The sequence below is a fragment of the Manis pentadactyla genome, chromosome 2 (genome assembly GCF_030020395.1).
Source record: "Manis pentadactyla isolate mManPen7 chromosome 2, mManPen7.hap1, whole genome shotgun sequence".
NCBI classification, from domain to species: Eukaryota; Metazoa; Chordata; class Mammalia; order Pholidota; family Manidae; genus Manis; species Manis pentadactyla.
Window position 1 is genome coordinate 138,404,123 of NC_080020.1, and position 22,834 is coordinate 138,426,956.

The following is a 22,834-nucleotide window of genomic DNA, read 5'->3' on the forward strand; positions in this document are numbered from 1 at the left end:
GTGAAGCCCTTAATATTTTCCATAAAGTTGAAGAGGAGAGAATACTTCTAAACTCATTCTATGAGGCCAACATCACTCTAATACCAAAACCAGAGAAAGACACCACACAAAAAAAGAAAATTACAGACCAATATCCCTGATAAACAAAGATGAAAAAATACTCAACAAAATATTAGCAAGTCAAATTTAAAAATTGATCAAAAAGATCATCCATCATGATCAGTAGGATTTATTCCAGGTATGTGAGTATAGTACAATATTAGAAAATGCATCAACAGCATCCACCACATCAACAAAAAGGACAAAAACCACATGATCATCTCCATAGATGCTGAAAAAGCATTTGACAAAATTCAATATCCATTCATGATAAAAACTCTCAACAAAATGGATATAGAGGGAAAATACCTCAACATAATAAAGGCCATATATGACAAACCCACAGCCAACATCGTACTTAACAGCAATAAGCTGAAAGCTTTTTCTTTAAGATTGGGAACAAGACAAGGATGTCCACACTCCCCATTTTTACTCAACATAGTTCTGGTGATCCTAGCCATGGCAATCAGACAACACAAAGAAATAAAAGGCATCCATATTGGCAAGGAAGAAGTTAAACTGTCCTTGTTTGCAGATGACATGGTAGTGTACATAAAAAACACTAAAGACTCTACTCCAAAACTACTAGAATAGCTGAATTTAGCAAAGTTGCAAGACACAAAATCAATACACAGAAATCTGTTGCATTTGTATATACTAACAATGACCTAGCAGAAAGAGAAATCAAGAAAACAATTGCATCAAAAAGAATAAAATACCTAGGAATAAACCTAACCAAGGAAGTGAAAGACCTATACCCTGAAAACTACAAGACACTCATGAGAAAAATTAAAGAAGCTGCCAATAAACGGAAATACATCCCATGTTCATGAATAGGAAGAATTAATATTGTCAAAATGGCCATCCTGTCAAAAGTAATCTACAGATCCAATGCAATCGCTATCAAAATACCAATAAAATTCTTCAACAAACTAGAGCAAATAGTTCTAAAATTCATATGGAACCACAAAAGATCCTGAATAGCCAAAGCAATCCTGGGAAGGAAGAAAAAACTGGGAGGATTATGCTCCCTGACTTCAGGCTCTACTACAAAGTCACAGTAATCAAGACAATTTCATACTGGTACAAGAACATACCCACAGGTCAATGGAACAGAATAGAGCTCAGATATAAACCCAAGCATATATGGTCAATTAATATAAGATATAGGAACCATGGATATACAATGGGGAAATAACAGCCTATTCAACAACTGGTGTTGGCAAAACTGGACAGTTACATGTAAAAGAATATAACTGGATTATTGTCTAACTCCATACAGAAAAGTAAATTCAAAATAGATCAAGGACCTGAATGTAAGTCATGGAACCATAAAACCCTTAGAAGAAAACATAGGCAAAGTCTCTCAAATATAAACATGAGCAACTTTTTCCTGAACGCATCTCCTCGGGCAAGGGGCACAAAAGAAAAAAAATGAATAAATGAGACTACATCAAGCTAATAAGCTTCTCTACAGCAAAGGACACCATTAGTTGGACAAAAAGGCATCCTACAGTATGGGAGAATATATTTGTAAATTACATATCTGACAAGCATCCAAAATATATAAAGAACTCACATGCATCAACACCCAAAAAGCAAATAACCCTATTAAAAAATGGGCAGAGGATATGAACAGACACTTCTGTAAAGAAGAAATTCAGATGGTCAATAGGCACATGAAAACATGCTCCACTTCACTAATTATTAGGGAAATGCAAACTAAAACCACAATGAGGTATCACCTCACATCAGTTAGGATGGCCAACTTCAAAAAGACTAGGACAACAAATGCTGGAGCGGATGCAGAGAATGGGGAATCCTCCTACACTGCTGGTGGGAATGTAAATTAGTTTAACCATTGTGGGAAGCAATATGGAGGTTCCTCAAAACACTAAAAGTAGAAATACTGTTTGACCCAGGGATTCCACTACTAGGAATTTACCCAAAGAAAACAAGTTCTCAGATTCAAAAAGACATATTCACCCCTCTGTTTATCACAGAACTATTTACAGCAGCCAAGATATGGAAGCAACCTAAGTGTCCATCAGTAGATGAATGGATAAAGAAGATATGGTACATATACACAATGGAATACTATTCAGCCATAAGAAGAAAATAAATCCTACCATTTGCAACAACATGGATGGAGCTAGAGGGTATTATGTTCAGTGAAATAAGCTAGGCAGAGAAAGAGAAGTACCAAATGATTTCCCTCATTTTTGGAATGGAACAACAAAGTAAAACTGAAGGAACAATATAGCAGCAGACTTACAGACTCCAAGAAGGGACTAGCGGTTACGAAAGGGGAGGGGTGGGGGAGGGTGGGTGAGAGAGAGGGAGAAGAGGATTGAGGGGTATTATGATTAGTACACATGGTGTGTGTGTGGATCACGGGGAAGACAGTGTAGCACAGAGAAGACAAGTAGTTGACTCTGTGGCAACTTACTACACTGATGGACAGTGACTTTAGTGGGGCATGGGGGGGACTTGATAATATGGGTAAATGTAGTAACCACAATGTTTTTCATGTGAAACCTTCATAAGACTGTATATCAATGATACCATAATAGAAAAAATAATAAACTATTTATTTGCTTAGGGACTCTGCAACTTTACCCACATGTGCATCAGATTTTCAACAGTTTTGCCACAGCTACTCCATCCCGTGACAGAGCCTGAAGCAGGGGACACCTTTGACAAAGGGTCGATAAAAGAGCTGAAACCAGAGAAGGAGAAGTCAAGTGGCATTGACTTTGAAACCAAGATCAAACAAAAATGAATGCTTGGAAGTCTCCAAATCAAATCCATTTTATAGCGCAGGACATGGGGTGAAATGTAAACTGTGACCAGTTGCCAGATGAGAGGATGAATTTGCAAACCAAACTACAGTCCATGATACCATGTCAAGCTAGAATTAATATGCTTAACTTTTGTAGTTGCATAGAATGGGTGTTAACTCCTGATTTTATTAAAGTATGCACAATGCCTTTAATTAAAGTATTTGTAGACAACGACATGCTCATTTACTAGGATATATGCAACTGAGCACTAAAACTCAACATTTAAGTTACGGTTTTTTGACACATTTGTAGATTTAAATTGCAATCCGTGAGAGTGTGAAGTCATTCTTACTGGAGTACTCCACATAGTGGGACAGATGTGCCCAAATCATTTCCAAAATTGTGTGCTCCCTTGTACATCCCCAGGGGTACAGGCATCCCCAGGGCACTCAGCCTTTCTGGTAAGGACTGGTCTGCCAGTTATCAGCCAGGGCAAAGTGACTCATGCCTGGGGTAGAGCTGGGATTTTGTTATTAGGTTTTTAAAGTTTAAAAATATGTGGATTAATTTTATTAGTTTAAGTAAATGTAAACTTTTGCATGATCCAGTCAGTATCTAAATCCAAAATTCAGAGCAAACTGTTGTCCCAAAAAATCCCTGTACCTACACAGCCAAGGGTCTTATTTCAAGACTATACTTGGGCCCATTTCAAATATGTGGGCATAAGTCATTCTCCTAAAAATTTTAACAAGTGGCTCTAACCCTTCCTCCAGTAGAGGAAGGTATGACACATGTATTATTATATCTTTTCATAGGGCAAATAATAGGAAATATGAAAGTGTTGGGGGGTCAGCAAACTTAGTTTTATTAGAATGCATCAGCCCATAAGCTACTCACTCCCCAGTGGCCAACATATTGGAGTAATGGAGGCAGAGGTAGGGAATGATGACTGATATTAGATCCAAGAGAGTTTTTAAGTAGTAAATATACAATACAGTTATGTTATATATTAAGGTAATATTGCAAATTCAGAAAAAATGATCATGAATGGTGAAGTAAAGGCTAACACATTTTGACCTTCCTCAGGAGCACATAATGACTTATGTTTCTGCATGTGGCATGCTTACAGGGCACAGCCCTTATATCTTTAAACATCTATTTACACTCCAAAGGCTTCTGCACATATTTGTACAACTCAACTAGACATAGAAATGTGCTATAAAATATCCTAGCTTCTCTTTTGGCTTATTATTCTGCAGACCATCACTCTTTATTTTATTACCTAATGATGACCTGCAAAGGGAATAGTCCAAACTCCCCAAGCTTCAGTTAGAGATAATCTCTGCAAATAAAACAAGATTTATAGCTTCTGTGGCTGCTGCAGGGGGAATACAAAGTCAAAATGTCAGCTATTCTGACACTTTCCTCAGTTATGATACCTTGTTAGACACAAAGTCATCGCCCAGGTGCTGGGAAGGGACACCTCAGCTGTGTGGGCATAGCAGTGTTCCGAAAACTCTATCAACAACACTCTTGCATTTCAATTGCCTGCTCAAATGGTGCCTTATTTACCATCCTAAGTGCTTCCAATAAATCACTGGAAAGATTCCAGTATAAATAAAACATATTCTAATCCTATCCCCATCTCATCTGGGGGCGCTTCTCTGAAGGTCAGTGGAAGTCCACCTCTCGGCTCTTTAACTTTACTTGAACTTGCTTGCATTACAATGTGTGTGGTTCTTTTTCAGTTAGGTTTGCATCCACATTACACAGCTCAGTAACGGCAGGGAGGCTAAGGAGAACAAATACATGCTCAGCTCTGATTGTGCACTAAGTCCTGTGCTAAGAGTGTACACATACATGTGGTCTCACTCAATCCCCTGGCGGCCCTCTGGGGCCAGGCTTATTGACAAACATGGAAAGGGGCACAGAACGGTGAGCTCTCAGCTTAGTAAGAGAGAGAAATTAGAATTGAATGAGACTTGTGTGACTTCAAAAGCTGTGCATTCTCATAAATTTTCCATTTACTTATCTTAAGAAGTCATTTTAATCTGTTTCTTGTTTGAATGTCTGCCTAGAGATTTTTTCTTGCATGTAGGGTTTGTGTTTTTCCATTCATTCATTTCCCGGGGTAACGACCACAGCCATTAAATTGTAGGTGCTCCAAAATGCTCATTGACTAGCTTGGTTCTGGATTTTGATAAAGTAATTGCTTAATGATTAACTTATATTAACTACATAAATTATATATGGACTGTTTTTCTTATTTTATGGTAAGCACCAGCATTTCATCATTTATGGTGAAGGATTGAGGGTGGTGAAAATATCCTTTCTCAGAAATCTGGATGCTTAGTAGCCAACTCACCCTTTCCATTAGCTTGATGAATAAAGAAGACATATGTTTAAGAAACCAAGAAACAGCAATTACAACATCTCTATGTTCATGCTGCAAGGTATAAATATCTAAGAGGTGGACAAATGCCACTTCATTTTTTGAATTATACTTTATATAAATTATATCATATCCTGTTACCAAGAATGCTGCAATGTTTCTTATTTAGCATTTGTTTAGAAAATCTATGTGTCATTAAAAATTACTCATATGGTTAGGACTGGAAAAGTGCTCACTTGCAGATGGCCTTTCCTGAGACTGTGTGAATGTGAGCAGCTCTTGCACTGTGCCCTTCCTTCCTGTGGAAATGTGTTTTTAGGGTCTCAACAGACAGGTGTGGACCTTTGTGATGACTGGGAAATGAATGATTTCCAAACTCAACTTAGAACCATTCCTAGACAGAGCTTTTCACAGTCATTGTATCTTTTCTCTGGATACAGGGACTCCCTCCAGGATAGATGGAACTAGCAGCTGAAACTAGGACCTTCCTTCCAACCATCCATCCACCCATTCCATCCATCCATCCATCCATCCGTCCATCCATCCATCCATCCATCCACTTATACATCCATCCACCCACCCACCTGCTCCTCCATCCCTCTACCCAGTTCCTGCCATGGACCAGGCACGCTGCTGGGTGCCAGTGGTCCTGAAGGGACTGTGACCATTATGGCACTGCCCTTAGGATTCTCACTATTGGTAGAGAGGGGTAAATACTAATTTGTAGCCAAAATAAGAATTAAATTGGGATAATTCTTTTCAAGGAGAAAAAAAGGTGAGCCATGAATGTATTTATTGCAAGGGGCCTTTCCCTGGTATGGTGCATTAGAGAAGTGTGACTTACAGGAATGGCTTTCCAACTGAGACCTAAATAATTAAGTGACACTTAAGCAGAGGATGAGGGATGGGAATTGTGTTCCAGGGAGAGGGAACAGCATTTTCTAAGGCTGCGAGGGGGTGAGGAGCTCAGCCTTATTTTGAAAGAAAGAAGTTGGTGCCACTCAAGCCTAGAGTTTCCCCTACGAGGCTGTGTCGGTAAAGAATGACCCGGGGTCATTGCCGGCCACACCGACAGTGGGGGTTTATGCAGAGCACAATGGAAGCATGCTGAGCTGGGGAATGACAAGATCAGAACTGTGCTCTGCAACCCCACTCAGGTTGCTCTCTGGAAGGAAATAGAAGGGCAAGGCTGCAGGTGGGAAACCTCAGCCTTCACGGAACAGTCTCTCAACCCTCCTTCCCTATATCTGCTCACAGTTCCCAGGGCCCAACTTGAACTTCTTTAGGTCATGGGGGCCTGGTTCCTTCTGCAATCCAATCAAAGCTAAGAGTCTTCTTTCAAAATGTTCCCTGAAACAGTGAACTTAAATGTGGCTGACGACATTGAAGAGATAACCCCTGCTTTTTCGCCTAAGAGAAAAAGATACCATGTACTCACACAAACACTTAAATTGTGATGGGATGAAATGACCCTAAGGTCATCAGGGCAAATGTTTTTCACAGGCTTTGCATAGTGAAAGAAATCACCATTTACTTAAACTAAATTTCATGTTATATGTTTTGTTCCAAATTTATAATGTCTTTAGGGATGGAAATATAATGATTAAATGACAGAAAACTGAAAAAACTAGATTCATTATGCTATTGCCTACTGAAGCTTTCTGTTGTTTTAGTACCATTTTTAAACTGAAGGAAGACAACCATTTTAGCATTGTGATAAGTCTGGCAAGCAGCACCATGTGGAATTTTCCTTTTTTTTGTTTTGTCTTAGTTCACTTTGTTTCAAAACTGCAAACTTTTTACATATTGACAATGCATGACTTATTGGATATGTTCATTCTGTCAGTTAACTATAGAGGAAAAAATAAGATTGCTGCCTACATTTCTTTATATTGTAATTTTTCAAATGAGAGATTTTTATTTAGCTTTCTATAATTTCACAAAAACTACAGAAAAGTTAATATGAAATTAATGCTGATTTTTCTGCTAACTTAAAATGCTTGTCTTTATTAATGTCTTTAAAACACATGCTGTTCGTCCTTAAAAAAATTAAGCTGGAGTAGTGAAAAATATGTGCAATAAAAGACAAAGGATGAATGTTATTTTTAGATAAAGGAATTGAAATCAGCAAAAATGGCCCCTAGCTGGAATAGCTGGGGAATCAAGTACCACCAGAAGAGCAAATGCAATGAGTGGCTTCTCGCAGAGTTGTGAGGCTTAGGGAACCTGACAGCCAGGGTAGGATTACTGAAGATGGCTGCTGTCCAACATGAGCAAAAGGACAGGACTCCACGGAGTGTGTAAGGTCACTTAGAGAACCTGGCCTCAGCCCTATAGATGATCACACCCCAATTTCCCCTTTAGGAGTGATTAAGGGCAACCAAACTCACAGATACTGAAAACACACATGCTTGCACACACAAGCCCCTAACTGCCAATTTGTCTCTGTACAAGTCGTGAAATACAACTACCACTACAGCTGAGGAAATGTGCTGCCACTTCCCTCAGGCAAGCTACACAGAGACATAATTTTGATGAAATCAGAGAATAAGGACAAGAACAGCCCTTCACAGAGGTGGAATGTCTGCATAAGAATACGCCTTCCACCAGGCCTGGGGACTAGTCCCTGAGGTTGAGTCTTTTCCCTAGATAAGGCTGGGATGTCCCCACTCTTTTAGCTTTTGGGGCCTACTTATTTTTTCCCTTCCAGACCAGCGGCTGTAAAAATGACTTTTGTAAAGCACCAGAATTCTTGTTTCACCATTAAGAAATTCATCAATTAAATAAACTATTATTGAAGGCATTACTATGTGTCAGACACTAGTCAAAGTGCTGGGGACAAGGCAAGAAAGTCAAACATAAATCCTTGCTCTATTCTCAATATTCAGCACAACAGATGTCTTGCTTAGTGTTAAGAAATCATCCTTAGCTCCAAACTCCACTTTTAAACTCCTTTGGGGTGTTGCGCTGAAACTCTGCAAGTGGAATTTCTGCTCGCCTACCTGCTCTTTCTTCTCCCCGTTCACAGCTTGCACAGAGAAAGACTGGACAGATGGAGAAAGATAGATAACCTTGTTTCTTTCTGCCCTCTGTGGACTTCCTGTTAGTTCCTGATTGACTACCTCTCTGCTCCTGATAGACTTCCTTCCTGTCTGCTCCCCTCATTCCCACCCTGGACTTCCTGTTTGCCCCCTGCAGAGTTCCTGTCTGCCCCACCCCCACTGTGGACTTCCTGTCCACCTCCTGCAGACTTCCTGCCTGTTCCCTGTGGATTTCGCGTCTGGTCCCTACTTACTGTCTTCCCCTAGCAGACTTCTTGTCTGCCATCTGCAGACTTCCTGTCTGTTCCTTACTGCTTGTCCACTGCCTGCAGACTTCCTGTCTGCCCCCAGTGGACTTCCTGTTGGCCGTCTGCAGACTTCCTGTCTGCTCCTTACTTCCTGTCTTCTTCCTGTGCCTGTCATTCTGCTCCACTCTGGCAGTTTGTTCTGCTAATGGCCTCTGATTCCAGTTCATGGTTTACTTGAAGTGGCAGTCCCTCTGCATCCTGGCACTGGATGGCCAGCTCCTCCTGCTCAGGGGTGTGGCCTGGGAGCACACATCTAAATATTAATGATCTCACTTCTTCCTCAGTTCCTCAGCCCCAGGGGCAGCAGCTGCTTCTGGCACTGCCATCTTGGAATGCCTTAGTATTCTCTTTTCAGTTCTTTAAAACCTGCTTAATTGTTTTATTAATTCTCCCTTTTCAGTGTATTTTCTGTCTCCTAACTGGTCTATGGTACAGATAATGATAAATACTATGTAGAAAAACAAAGCAACAGAGCAGGGCGGTGGGTAGGAAGCATGTATGGAAGGGGAAGAGTAGGCAATTTTAGATGAGTGGGTTAGGGAGGCATGTGACAGTAACGTTTAAAAAGAAGAACAAGGTACAATGTGTGTCAAGCAGATACAATCAGCCTGCTCTGGTTGAACTTCAGAGCAGGAGGATCCTGCTTGCAGGAGCTTGGTTTCATGTGGCCCTGCTTTTTACTCTCACGGCTCTACAGTCTCTTGAATAGTCTCTCTGAAAAGCAGGTTCCAGGTATCCTTGTCCTTCAGAGAATCTCAGACTTGGATCATCCACCAGAGGGAAGGAACACAGGGATCACATTTCTGCTCTTCCTAGGGGATCCATTTGGCTGTTCTCAGGCTCACCTTAGCCATGAAGAAAGTACTGGCCTACCTGTGGAGGTGAGCAACAAGCAAGTATTGCTTACAGCAAGTATTCTACTGACCACGATGAGTGTCCATCTGTGGACTGTCCTTTGTGGTGATGGGGGCAACATCTGAATCCTGACAAAGGGATATCAGGCTCAGGGGACACTAACCAGAAGGGAAGCCTGCCAGTCTGTCTTCTCCTCCCTGCTACCTGACCCAGATCTCCAGACTGAGGACACATTTGGTATACTTTTAAAATATGTGGCACACATTCCAACATTTAAATCCTTCAATTGGTCCCTCCCTATAATGAAAAAGCAACAGCATCCTGCATGTTTCAGTGAAAATATCATTGGTCAGAGAACCTGAAGACATGCATCCTAGATCTAAATCCATCTGACTTCACAATATGGCCCAGTCACTCCATCCCTCTGAAGCTTAGGTTCATTATCTGAAAAATAAAGGAAGTGGAATAGAACCATAGATTTTATAATTACTTTCTTCAATCATCTAATTGCTTATAACTAATGGTAAGCTAATAGAAAAATCTGTGGTCACTTCAAGCATAAAAGATTATCTTATAAAATGTTCCTTAATCTATTTCCAGTGATGAAATACATTCATTTCTGTCCATTTCAAAGTTCTGGCTATATTTATTCTTCAGGATGTAGCAGAAATTTATGTAATTATCGAATACTTTCTTTTCATCCCCAACACCCACATTTTAACTTTCCTAATAACCATCAACTTTGGCTATACTTTCTCTAAAAATCTTACCTTCTCTCTACAATTTTCCCACATGCCCTCAAAGACTGACATATTTTCAGTTACTTATGCCATCACCAGCCCTCTCAGAGAGCAACACCCTTCCTTTAAAACTCATATTATCTCTTCTGACCATCTCCCAAGTTGATTCTCCCTTTCTGCTTCTGTTTTACTTTCCTGGCTCAAGAACAGATTTCAAAGTCAGTTGAAAGTTTGGCAATATTTCAGACAGTTTCCTAGGATTTATTGGGTGCTTTAGAAATACTCTCAATGACTTGAGTTTCCAGAGAATCTCTGGAGTTTGAGGTTGGAAATAAAACCTAGTACAATTCAAATAAGGGCCCTGAGTAAGTCTCCAAGCAACTGAGGGAATTCTTAAACAGAACTGCTTCCCAACATTGTTGAAAACAAGAGAATAGATTTTAGAAGTGATATGGATCCTATGCATTAAACTTAAGAAACATAATGCTTTATGTGAGAGCTGAATGCCCTGCAGATCGTGTGCCAACGACAAATGATAGACTTGATATATATACATATTTTTTGGGTAAGTGCTAATCCAAGAACTCACATGAATTCCTTTAAGAAAATCTAATCCTGTCATATGAAACAGAAAATGTGTCTATACAAACCTCATTTAAAATAATTGACTAATAGAAGTTTAAAAATAATTTTTCAGAACCCTTATTGATTCAGCTGCTATAATATATTGCCTATAATATTTATTTATCAGCCAAAAACTATGATACATTCAGAGAAACAGAAAAGTGTGATCCATCCACATGAAAAGAAATGGGCAATAAAAATGGCTTCTAAGGGAACCCAGATGTTTGACTTAGTGGATGAAGACTTCAAAGCAACTATGATAAATATGCTCAAAGAACCGAAGGAAATTATAACTAAGGTAATAAATCAAGGCCTAACAACAAATGAATACCAACATATGAACAAGGGGAGTACCAAAGGATAAACACAAATATACCCACACTTTGACATATCACAGTAAAAATGTTGAAAGACAAAGACAAATAAAAATCTTGAAAGCAGCAATAGAGAAACAACTCCTCATGTACAATAAACCTACAGTGAGATAAACAGCTGAATTCCCATCAGAAAGAGAGGAAGTAGGAGGACATATTCAAAGCAATGAAAGAATAAAAACAAAAACAAAACAATAACAAACCAAAAAACTGTCAACCGATACTCTCTATCCAGCAAATCAAAACCATAATAAGATACCACTTCACACTCATTAGGAGAGCTATGATAAAAAACATGAACAAGTGTTGTCCAGAACACTGAGATAAAGCCCTCTTATGTTAATGAGGGATACAAAAGGGTCCAGCTGCTGTGGATATGTGTTTGGCACTTCCTCAAAATGTTAAACAGAATCTCCATGTTACCCTGTAATCACACTCCTAGCTATAAACCCAAGAGAAGGAGACACATGTCTATCTACACAAAACTTGTCCACAAATGTTCATAGCAGCATTATTCATAATAGCCAAAAAGAATACAAGTAATCATGTCCATCAGCTCAGGAATAGATACATAAAAATATGACGTGTAGAGAATGGGTTATTTGGCAATTAAAAAAAATGAAATATTGATACATGTTACAACATGGATGAAACTTGACATGTTATGCTATATGAAAGGAGTCAGTCACACAAGACCACACATGGTAAGACTGCATGTATAAGAAATTGCCAGGTAAGGCAGATCTATAGAGACAGAGCAGATGGGTCAGTGCCCGGGACCGATGTGGGCTGGGGAAGTGGGGACTGACCATATGGAGTTTCTTTCTGGAGTGATGTAAATGTCTCAGATTAGACTGTGTTGTTGTTTGAACAACTCTGGGAATACACTAAACACCATTGAATCATGCATTTTCAAGGGGTGAAACCCTGCAATACAAGAATTATAGCCCAATAAAGCTGCCTTTTAGGTAATAGCACCTGTCTCAGAGTTCTCATCAGGGTAAATGAGGTAACTGTGAAGTCATTAGCCAGGTGTTTTGCACATAAGAGTCCATAAGTTATCATTGCTCTTTCTGCTATAGTCATTGTCACTGTTTCCTACACTGTGACTAGGCTGGTCATTCTTGAAAAGCATGTGCAATCTGACTCAGGTTTATGTGCCCATACTTGGTGATTACACAGACTTGTGATGTCAATTAGGAGAAATATAAGAATAGCAGATACAATTAAAATATAATCTTACTTAGTGAAATAAAAAATACTTTGAGGCAAGATACTTGGTGGCAATATCAGAAGGGCTTTAGAAGTCTTTTTAGGGTTCATAGATCTTATTTAGTTAGCTACCTTTGGGCTTCATATATAACCACCAATCACTTGATGTTCCTAGGTGGTGTTATCAAGGATTCCATGAACTCGACAGAATGTCAGCATTTTCCTGGGGTAGTTTACTCCTCCATCAAGTACCCCAATCATGCTATGCTAAGAAAGACAATTCTTCCACAGCTATTCTAGAACAACAGAAGCCTGGATACATGCACTATTTCTAAATGTGCCAAAGGAGGCAGCATAACATATTTTAGACAGATTAATTGGCAATTTTCTCCTGCTTTTACTGCTCAAAGAAATCTGTCCTGCATGGACGACACTTCTTCCAAAAACCTACCCTGATGCTCCTCTGGGTTCTCCAGTACCCATATCTGTCTTCATTTCATCAGCCTGTCATGGAATTGCCTGCTCTCTGCCCCTCATCAGACAGTAGACAACCAGGGCTCAGCTCTGGCAGGACGCAGCCATGCATAGCTCAGAAGCTCACTCATTACTCACAGCAGATCCAAAGTAAAATGCTCATTTCAGTTTGCCTTCTTCTTGAAGAATATTTATTTACTATAAATTAGACCATCTGTCACAGTGCTCCTCAAATCACTTCTTAGAGAACTACTACAAAATATTCCCAAACTGAAAATCTGAGGACCAGGGGGAAAATCTCTCTATCAGTTTGGAAATCACGTTGTCTCAGAATTGTAAAACCATTTTCTCAAATCGAATGATGCAAGACAAACTCATAATTAAGCAATGTATTTTAACTTAAAGCTGACAGTCCAATACTGTAGCTGAAATTGGGAGAATAGAACAAAGAGGATGCCCCCCAACCAGGGATCTGTTTTCACAATGCTCTGCACTTAGAAGTCTGAAGGGGCACGAGGAACAGCAGGCAGAGAAGGGAACAGCCTTGCTAACTCCTGCTGGGTAGTTGCGTCAGTTAGAGACCCACTCAAAAACGCTGAACTGAGGCCTACCTGGAACTTTAATTAGAATCTGAAAGAGCTAAGAACAACAAAAGCCACCTTCTAATATAAATAACATGCTATTTTTCTTCCTATGTTAATAGATTTGAAAGCTGAGGGACGCGGAAAACCATCAATCAGGGGAGACATAACAGACTTGGCAGCCACTTGAGGGACATTCCCATTCAATATCTTTTATTATCTGGCTAGACAGAGAACATTTTATCCTCCCTTTTTCTTCTTTAGAAGTCCTTTGATTTGTTCTGTAATGTGGCAAATGCCACTGACGCTCGCACTTCCAAGTCCGGCTGAGCTCATGTTGGTAATGACCATCTTTGGACAAGGTGGAGTTAATGTATTTGGAAGATGAATGGTGAAAGCATACAGATTTCTATGCCAATGACCAAAATACTAAATTCCAGAGGAGTTTATTACCCAGAGGAGTCTTTTTTCCTGTTCTTTTTCATGTCTTTATCTTTCACGTAATTGTCATTTACAGCTTTTGCTGGTAACTCCCATTCAGTTCAAAGAGAGCCAGAAATCTCAAGCTGCTGCCAGCCAACTCTATCCAGGGAACAGACTCCAGGGCATGGCTCAGCCTTTAGGGGAGAGGCCTGGCTCACGGAGACCAGGGCGCCGACCAGCCCGCACCCCTGCTGAGGTAACTGGAAGCACCTCACCCAATCTCCACAAACAAACCAGGATACTCCGAAGGACGTGGTGTACCCCCTACCACCCAGATGGCTTCCATTTCTGGTCTGAGCCTTTGTTGAAGAAAGCCACGGAAGAGATGCCTTCCTTTAGTGCACTCCGTGAAGATCTCTAGCCCTTTTATTCAGGAAGGTCTGCTTTCCTTGAAAGCACATGGAAGAAGTCAGCCACACTGTCTTCATGCTTAACAGTCATGCCCAATAACCACCACTGAATCCTTGGCCACGCCCTATTGTGTCCATTCTCAAACCAAAAGCTTTTTACATATGAATGTACACAGGAGCCCAACTCACACCAAATTCCCCTAAAAAGCAAATGGTACTATACATATATTTTTACAATTTTAACAGGAGTTAGGATTTTCACATAATTTAGAATTTTAAGGAGCTGTTTACAATGCCCTTTCAGCATCCAGTATTCACATACAAATGCACAAACCCTTATGGGATGCAGAATTTTAATTCCCCCTTTCCAGGAGGGAGAGAAATTTAAGACAGACTTAGAGCATTTTCTAGAGATATAATAAATGTTCAGAAAACTTTAACATGATCAAGACCACACATTTTCACTCTGCTACCTAAGCCTTCATCTGTGTCTGGCTGATTAATCTGCACTCAAGAATCTAAGTAACTGTTAAGCTTTCTTCCCTAAAAATAAGGAGATAATTTCAGAAAAGTAACAGATAAGCCTTTGAGATTTCACCTCTGATGGGCCTGAGGGACGCAGGTATCCACCTGACTTGGCTCTGCACTGAGTCCCAGCAAAGGGCGCCGGCCTTAGGCGTCTTATAAGTGATGTTTAATGTCTAATCGGATAAAAAGATATGGGATGCACCAATGGGATCATTAGTCCTGTAAGAGAAGCACCGCCCTGCCATGGACAGCCACCCCACTTGGAATGAGTGTCTAATGCACAGGCATGTCATCTGCATCAGCAAAGTGCTTTCAGGCAGCAAATCAGATAATCAACAGAGCCATTCAGGTGGGAACTGTTGTTCTTTCAAAATGAAGACATTGCTGCAGCCGTAGTCATGGACCAGTAAGTTAGGGGAGAACCATTCCCTAGGAAGTTCATGTCATCAGACCCGGCTCTACACTCTTATGTGCAGTTTTCAAACTGCCGTGCTCTCCCAGTTATTCTAGAACAACAGGGGTCTGGACACATGCACTATTTATTTCTAAATGTGCCAAAGGAGGCAGCAGAGCATATTTTAGATAGATTACTTGGCAATTTTCTCCTGCTTTTACAGCTCAAAGAAATCTGCCCTGCAATAACAGAGCAAGCTAAGATACTTCAAGGCAAATCTTGGCGCCGGCCCCCTCTCTCACCTCCCGGTCCCCGTCACCTCCTTGCAGGCAGCAGGGGCTGTACTCACCAGGCCTTTGCAGGTTGAAAGAGCCACTGAGGAATTTTTGTGCGACTGTAAGGAGCCTTGATAAAAACAGAAATCCTCCGGCGGGAAAGCCTGCACCGACTTGGCGCCGCCCTTCCCCAGGGTCTGCACGACGAACCCGGGGGCCACCAGCAGGCTGGACAGTCTCAGCTGCATGTGGAAGTCATGCCTGAAGCCTCTCAGCCGGAGGTAAAGGGAGTCGGGGTCGGCGCTGAGCTGGGCCAGTGCCCGCCTCCTCCTCTGGGGGTGCGCGACGTCGTGGGACACGTAGTCACCATGGCGGTCCACTTCATAAGGAGACACCAGGTCATACTCTGAAAGCAAGAGGCAGTGGCTGATGATTTCAGGATTCTGGAAAGGATCAGACATCTTTGAATAGACCTTCTTACCCAATGACACTTTCATCCAGTACGAAATAATGGAGGAAACTACGACTTCCAGCCAATGGCGTAGCAAACTATAGAAGGCAGAGTTAAAAGGAAAATCTCCAAACTGGCCTTTTGGGATGTCCCTGCTACCCATAATGTGTTATTGCCAGCCCAGCAAATTCTGCCATGGTGGGAAAAATGGATTACAGACCAAAAAATGCTAAAAATGGACTTTGAGGATTTTATTTCATAAATTTTACTTTAGACTCATTATAATATGTAACCATGTTTATAGTTCTATTATCCCCTTAGTTCTATTCTGTGCTTTTCATAAACATCTTTATTGAACTTATAAGAAATGTGTACTTTACAAACACCAATAATATATCAGTGAACAATTACAAAGACAAATCTGATGGGCATTCTTTACTACTTAATATTTTGATATTTAATTGAAGCTACAGAAGAAGAGGCAGCCTGCACACATCCGCCAGGTATCCTGGATGGTAACGTTGGGAAATGCTCCTCCGTGTACCTGCTTTCTCTGAACACCACTGCTGACCTCTCGTTGGCCTGGGGTCATGGCACTTGACTGTATTTCACACCCCAGGGCCTTTCAAAGACCTGCACCAACTCTTATCCTCATCCTAACTTAGAGTATAGTAGCCTAGAACACATTCAAATAAATTATTTTATTTAAAAAAGTCAAGAAAATCCCAGGACGCCATCATATTTCATGGCACCATATAGGGCTACAGGGTTTCAATCTAAGATAAACTTACAGGTTTGCCTTGGTTTACATTTGAGTAACTGTCCTCTCTGTGGGAAGGATAGAGAGAAACTTTATAGCTCCTTGTATCAGCAGTTATGCTGTCAGCTGACTGTTCTGTTAGCTGTTTAATAACGGGGACCCTTTTTTGGCTTAGCATGAGTTGGACACACTTCATGGCACCATAACATAAAATAAAGGTCATCCTACAGGAGTGGCATTTGGTCATAAGTGAACAGTAATTGGGTAACTATTTTTTTTTGGAAAAAGAAGGTTTCTTCAAAAGGAAAGACTCTAAGCAAGTGCTTATCCACATGTCCTGATGGCATTCTGGTGGGTAATTGAAAGGTCACACTGGAACAGAGCAGGTGGCAGCCAGTGGCTGCTCAGAAAAGGCACATGCTTGTGTTTGGGGGGCTGAGAAGGCCACAGTGGTGAGGCCCTGTCTGCAGCCCCTGTGCAGAAGCCTGTGGCAAGGTGAGGCCCCAGACCAGGCAGCCAGCCCTCTGTGGCGCAGCCAGGCTCCCCTTCCTCAGGAGCCTGGGTGCGGGGCTGGCCTGGGCCTGGCCCCATGACACAGGTCTGAACCAGCCTCTGGGGGCAGCTGGGGAGCTGGGCTACATGCAGGTTAGATGGGCAGCAGGTTCTGGTGGACAGCTTAACAACCAACCTCGGAATCTGTGTCCAAGCAGGGCATTTGTGTGTAAGAGGGCGAAATACATTGGAATTGTTTCCTATTTCACTCAGGAAAACAGCCAATCATACAAACATGGTTAGGCTGCATGCAGTGATGGGCAAAGGGGGAGCAAGTCAGGAATTAGTGCAGCTGGAGTACATGTGTGGTCACGGCTGTCCTGGGCCGCTCCAGAGACGAGAGTGAGAAGCGCCTGCCCCTGACTGCCTTCCTCAGCCCTGGCTCCCTGGGCTCAGAGGAAAGGCTGGTGCTCATGCCTTCCACCCAGCCTCCAGGGCCCTCCACCTCACCGCTGGCCTACTTCCAATCCAACAGAGGCCACGGAGTGAAGACAGAAGCCCACGGACTGTTCCAAACACTGGGCAATCAGCAAACTTACTGCACATAAAACAATTATCGCCATTAACAAAATCAAATCCTTTCCAGGTGATATAAGCCATATTCTTATCGTCTTATATTTGGGGGACATATAATATCTATTTTCAAAATAATCACCTTGATAAGCCTCTTTTACATAAACACATACAGTATTATGCTAATGTTTGAGAAGCAGCTATCTGATGGCCTCTTTACAGCATTTGCCAATTTCTCTGGTGTAAATATTCAACCATAGCTGCTTTCCATTGCCAGTGGGATGCCCCTGAACAAGGTGTTTAGAAGAGATGCCCAGTCGCACAGTAGCATATCTGCTTCTACCACGCAGATACAACGGACACAAACAGTCTCAAGGGCACAAATAAGAGTAAAACATAGTAAAACAATTATGAGGCCATGAGGTTTGAGTCCAGTTGACCCTTGAACAATATAGGTTTGAACTGCACTGGCCCACTTACACACAGATTTTTTTCACTATCAAACTGGAAAAATTTTTAGAGACTTGAGACAATTTGAAAATAACATTTTCTTTTCTCCAGCCTACTTGATTCTAAGAGTACAGGAAATCATCCCCACAACATGAAATATGGGTTACCTGAGTTTATGTTATCAGTAAGGCTTCTGGTCAACAGAAGACTATTAGCAGTTCAGTTTTGGGGGAGTCAAAAGTGAAACATGGATTTTCAACTAACTTAACCTATGTACCCTGAATCTCTGCATTGAACATTCAAAGGCCAAATGGATTTTAAGTTTGTTTTTAATATGATTTATTTCACTCTAAGCTTCTGTATTTTAATTTTCCACAATGAGCTCACAAAATTCCTGAAAAGCTAACAATCAGCTCATCAGGACTGGTGCACACCAGCCCGGCACACCAGACTCCCCACTTCAAAGGCTCTGTACTCAGTGACAGTTGGATCTGAGAACACAGGAGATGATGTGTGGCGAGGGAAACCTGTCTCAACCAGGGAGGTTCCCCTCCCCCAGCTCCAGGACACAGGCCTGGAGACGTTTTTGCTTGTCACCAAGTGGGAGGGGATCGTGGTACTTCTGGAACCCAGCGGGTGGAGTCCAGGGATACTGCACACCATCTTCAATACACAGGACAGAACCTAACACAATGTTAACAGTGCCAAGGTGGAGAAATCCTGATTCAGTCAAAAGGCAGTCCTCAGTATCAACCATGTACTCCCACTTATGTATAAAAGAACATGTGAGAGGTCAGAGCTAAAGATTCAGTGAATGAACAACATCAGCACAGTGTGTCACCATGACAAGTTGGGGAGAAGTCAATTATAATCGTAGTAAACTGAAGAATTTAACTGTTGAGCTTATGTTTTAGGATTATATTGTTTTGTGATTTCAAGAAAGAATTTAGTAGGATTCTTGATGTCTGAGAATCCTTTAAATAAGACCTTGGCCTTTTATAGACTTTTAATTCACACAAAGCTGCTCTGGTCAGTACACTGAACTACTTGATTTCAAGGTTTCTTGACCACAGTATCGAGTGTAAATTTCAATCTCTGGTTTCAAACTGAGTGTGTGAGGTGTGGGCTGTCTGTGAGCATGCAAGGGCTGGTGTGTACCAGCCGCAGGGAGCCGATTTTGCACACTGCATCCTAACTCAGTGTTCAGTGACATCAGATTGATGGCTTGAAAGCAACCGTGGTGGGAGTATTTCCCCACAAGAACCAGCAAATGTTACAAATCAGGGCTCCGAAGAGCCTATTGTTAAGCATTTACCTGCAAGAACCTGACAGAGCCTGCCCCATCTCATGTTACATGAATGTCTGAGTGTAAATCAATTAAATTTCCAGCACACACACTCTCATGCAGTCTCTTATGCTCAGGGGAACAAAATTCTAAAGAATTTTAAGCCTTGCCCTGGGAGCTTCACTTCCTCTGGAATTAAAAGTGAACAAGTCTTTGATATGTCTTTGTTCTTAACAGGAGTCGCTATTTTTATGACAAAGGTAAACCTGTAGGAAAAAGCATTCAGGTCTCCTATTACAGAAGAGCAATGCTGAATCAGCCAAAATGAAATGGATGCATTTAATGTCTGAAAACAGAATTTGTGTCAATGCAGGTAGCCACTGTTGCCTCACAAGATATGTGGAGTTCTCTTTCTTTATTTTCTTTAAAAAAGTCAGTACTTTCATCCAGCACGAAACGATGGAGGAAACTACGACTTCCAGCCAACGGCATAGCAAACTGTAGAATGCAGAGTTAAAAGGAAAATCTTCAAACTGGCCTTTTGGGATGTCCCTGCTACCCATAATGTGTTATTGCCAGCCCAGCAAATTCTGCCATGGTGGGGAAAATGGATTCAGACACCCAGCAAACTTTGCAGTAAGTTTGAACTATGCATTACTTTAAACAAACTTTATGGCCAAAAGAGTTATTCAAAGCCAATGTGTATAATGGATACCTAGCTGTTCAATGGCAAACTGACCCTAGGGTCATGCAAGGTGTCTGCTAGCTCTACTACTCCAGGTAGAAACAGGTAACACCGAGCAGAGCCTTCTCTCTGGTCCTATGGAAGTGGTCCAGTGGGTCCCCAGCCACTCTCTTGACTTGGCCTTTTTTATAATTTAGACCTAAAACTCATGGAGGGTGGGGGATGAAGACAGGGAGTGCCCACTCAGCTAGAACTTCAACTTATGATAGCTTGCACCTTCCCCTTCTGCTTCTGAAGAAGCAAGCTAAGTGGCTGTCATGGAGATGCAGGGCTTGCTACCAGCTAAGGATCCAGGTGATTCAAGCCACCTGCCAGGAGGCTGGGGTCCAGTTCCCAGGAGTCTAACCTTCCAAGTGGGAAAGCACACTCAGGCAGGAAGTCTGGGCTTCTCCTCCAGGAAACAGTTCTCTGCTTACAACGCTCTCATCTTAAAACTTCAGAAATGGTATCAAGGACTCTGAACATATCCTGGGACTTTCAGGAATTTCACGGTTTTATTTAGAGAACTAGAGATTTTACACAAAGTTTTTTTTTTTAAGTGAGGGAGGGAATTAACTTTAATATGGATTTTATTGTAGAATGTATTGTAAGAGAAATGCTAAAGAAGACAAGGGTACCTCTCAGAAGGTGAGCTTTAATTTAGACAGCGAGCTTCCTCTGGCGAAGACACAGCCACAATGTCTCAAGGTTTTCTAAGGTTTACATCTAGCTCCCTCTGGTGGTCTTAAAAAAAGGTCCTCCGTTTCAGCATTCATCTGGTTTACCTTTGTATGTAGACGATTTATATACTCCCTCAGTAGGAGATGTCCATACTTAATGCATATTAAATTCTTACTCTTCGGTAGCTTATGAAGATGAGAAAACTATATTCAGGAATTCTGAATTTATTAGCTCTTTAATTTTCTAGACCTCTCTGAAAATATGTTGGGATAATCACACACTTAGTTCTTCCTCTGAAAGTCAGTAACATTTGAGATGACAATTGACTGTTAGAGACGATGCAAAATGCTAACATTCGGTAATCGTCAATGGACATAATGACCTAGCAGCCGAGGGTCCAAACCTGCTTCGCTTTGACCCTAATGCAGTTCAGGACAGAGATCCATCCCTGAGACAGGAGATTTACAAACGCCACCCACCGGTAAAGAGACTGCCAGCCAAAGCCTGGCCCAGCGCCTGGTGTCTGCTGGATGCCACAAAACGCTAACTGCCATTCCAGCCTCTTCTGGGGTTCGGTACGCCCGGCACTGGAGGAGCCTGGGCTTTCATACTAACTGGGAAGGACGAAGCAAAATTGACTTTTTTGTGTTTTGCTCCTTAGGAAGGATTTGGAGACTTCAATTTAAAAAGGCGGAGAACGGGGACCGCGGGATGGAGTTGGGCGCGATGCACTCTTCATAACCGCCCTGATGCGCACGGGGGCACAGGCTCTAGATTATTCCTTGCCTCTTCAATCTTTTAAATGAAGTATGCTTCTTTGTTTTTTTTACTCGTTTATGGCAGTAACGGCGGCAAGCCCTATCTGCTTTACAAGCGACTGAAACACAAACACTGCCGAGAGTCACCTCCCAGGAGCTCGCTGGGCGGCCAGGAAGCCGCACCCCCGCCTGTCCAAGCGAGTTCGCGTCGGGGAACCCGAGCAGCTCCCTGTCCGCCAGCACTGGGCGCGCGAGCTGCTCTCGGAACCGACCAGCCCCCGGCCGCGGACTTACCGCCCTCAGGCCCCCAGCCCGGCAGCTCCGTGGGGCCGGGCGGACGCCGGACGCTCGGGCTCCGCGGCGAGGCGACTGCGGGTCCCACGGCGCACGAGGGTGCCTGCGGGAGACAGCGGCGCCGCGTGAGGCCGGGCGGGGCGCGGGCGGGGCCGGGAAGCGGACCGCGGGCGGGACTCACCTGCACCCCCGCCTGCACCAGCAGGAGCAGCCAGAGCGCCGCGCCCCCGGGGGCCCGTCGGTGCCCGCCACCCCGCGCCCGCCGCTCGCGCTGCGCCCCCGCGGGGCCCGCGCGCGCCTGCATCCCGGCTGGTGGACCCGGCTGGCGGGCCCGGCCGCGGCGAGCGACTGGGCACAGAGCACCCGACCCGCCGGCCGCAGGAGGGCTCCCGCCGCACCCCGGCCGCTGCCCCGGGCTTATCACTGCTGCCCGGCGGGCGCACCGTGGGAGAGCCCGGAGGGGGCGGGCCGGAGGGCGCAAGGGGAGGAGGGCTGGCAGCAGAGGGACGCCGGAGAGGCGCGGCCACCGGGCGGGTGGGGGAACCCGGAGGCGGGGGCTCCTGGGCGGGGGGTGGGGAGCACTGGGGAGGTCCCCAACGCCAGCGGGCCGCAGGCGGCGCCTCGCTGGGCGTCCGGGGTACGTGGGTGCGGAGGCGGCCGGGGCTCGAGGCGGCCGGGGAGGGGCCGTCCGCCGGGCGCCCTCTGGGGGTGGGCTCGCCAGCTCTTCGCTAGTCCCACCCCGAGGCCTCGACCTGCGTCGCCGCCGCCGTGCGGGCACCTGCTGCCGGCTGCACGGCGCCGGGCTCCCAGGGTCCCCTTCGCGCCCGGTGTGGAGGTCGCGCGCGGAACCGGG

General features: G+C 43.3%; 1 protein-coding gene across 1 annotated transcript in view; it reads right to left on the minus strand.

Moving 5' to 3' along the window:
* ADAMTS16 (ADAM metallopeptidase with thrombospondin type 1 motif 16) overlaps window positions 1-22,391 on the minus strand; it is a 170,384-nt gene extending 147,993 nt beyond the window's left edge. Inside the window, exons 1-3 of the mRNA XM_036919748.2 lie at window positions 22,163-22,391; window positions 21,982-22,084; window positions 15,588-15,919 (exon numbers count right to left, since the gene is read on the minus strand). Of these exons, the coding sequence (XP_036775643.2) occupies window positions 15,588-15,919; window positions 21,982-22,084; window positions 22,163-22,285 (558 nt within the window). The 5' untranslated portion in view covers window positions 22,286-22,391. The remainder of the gene's footprint in view (window positions 1-15,587; window positions 15,920-21,981; window positions 22,085-22,162) is intronic.
* Window positions 22,392-22,834: the final 443 nt, after the last annotated feature.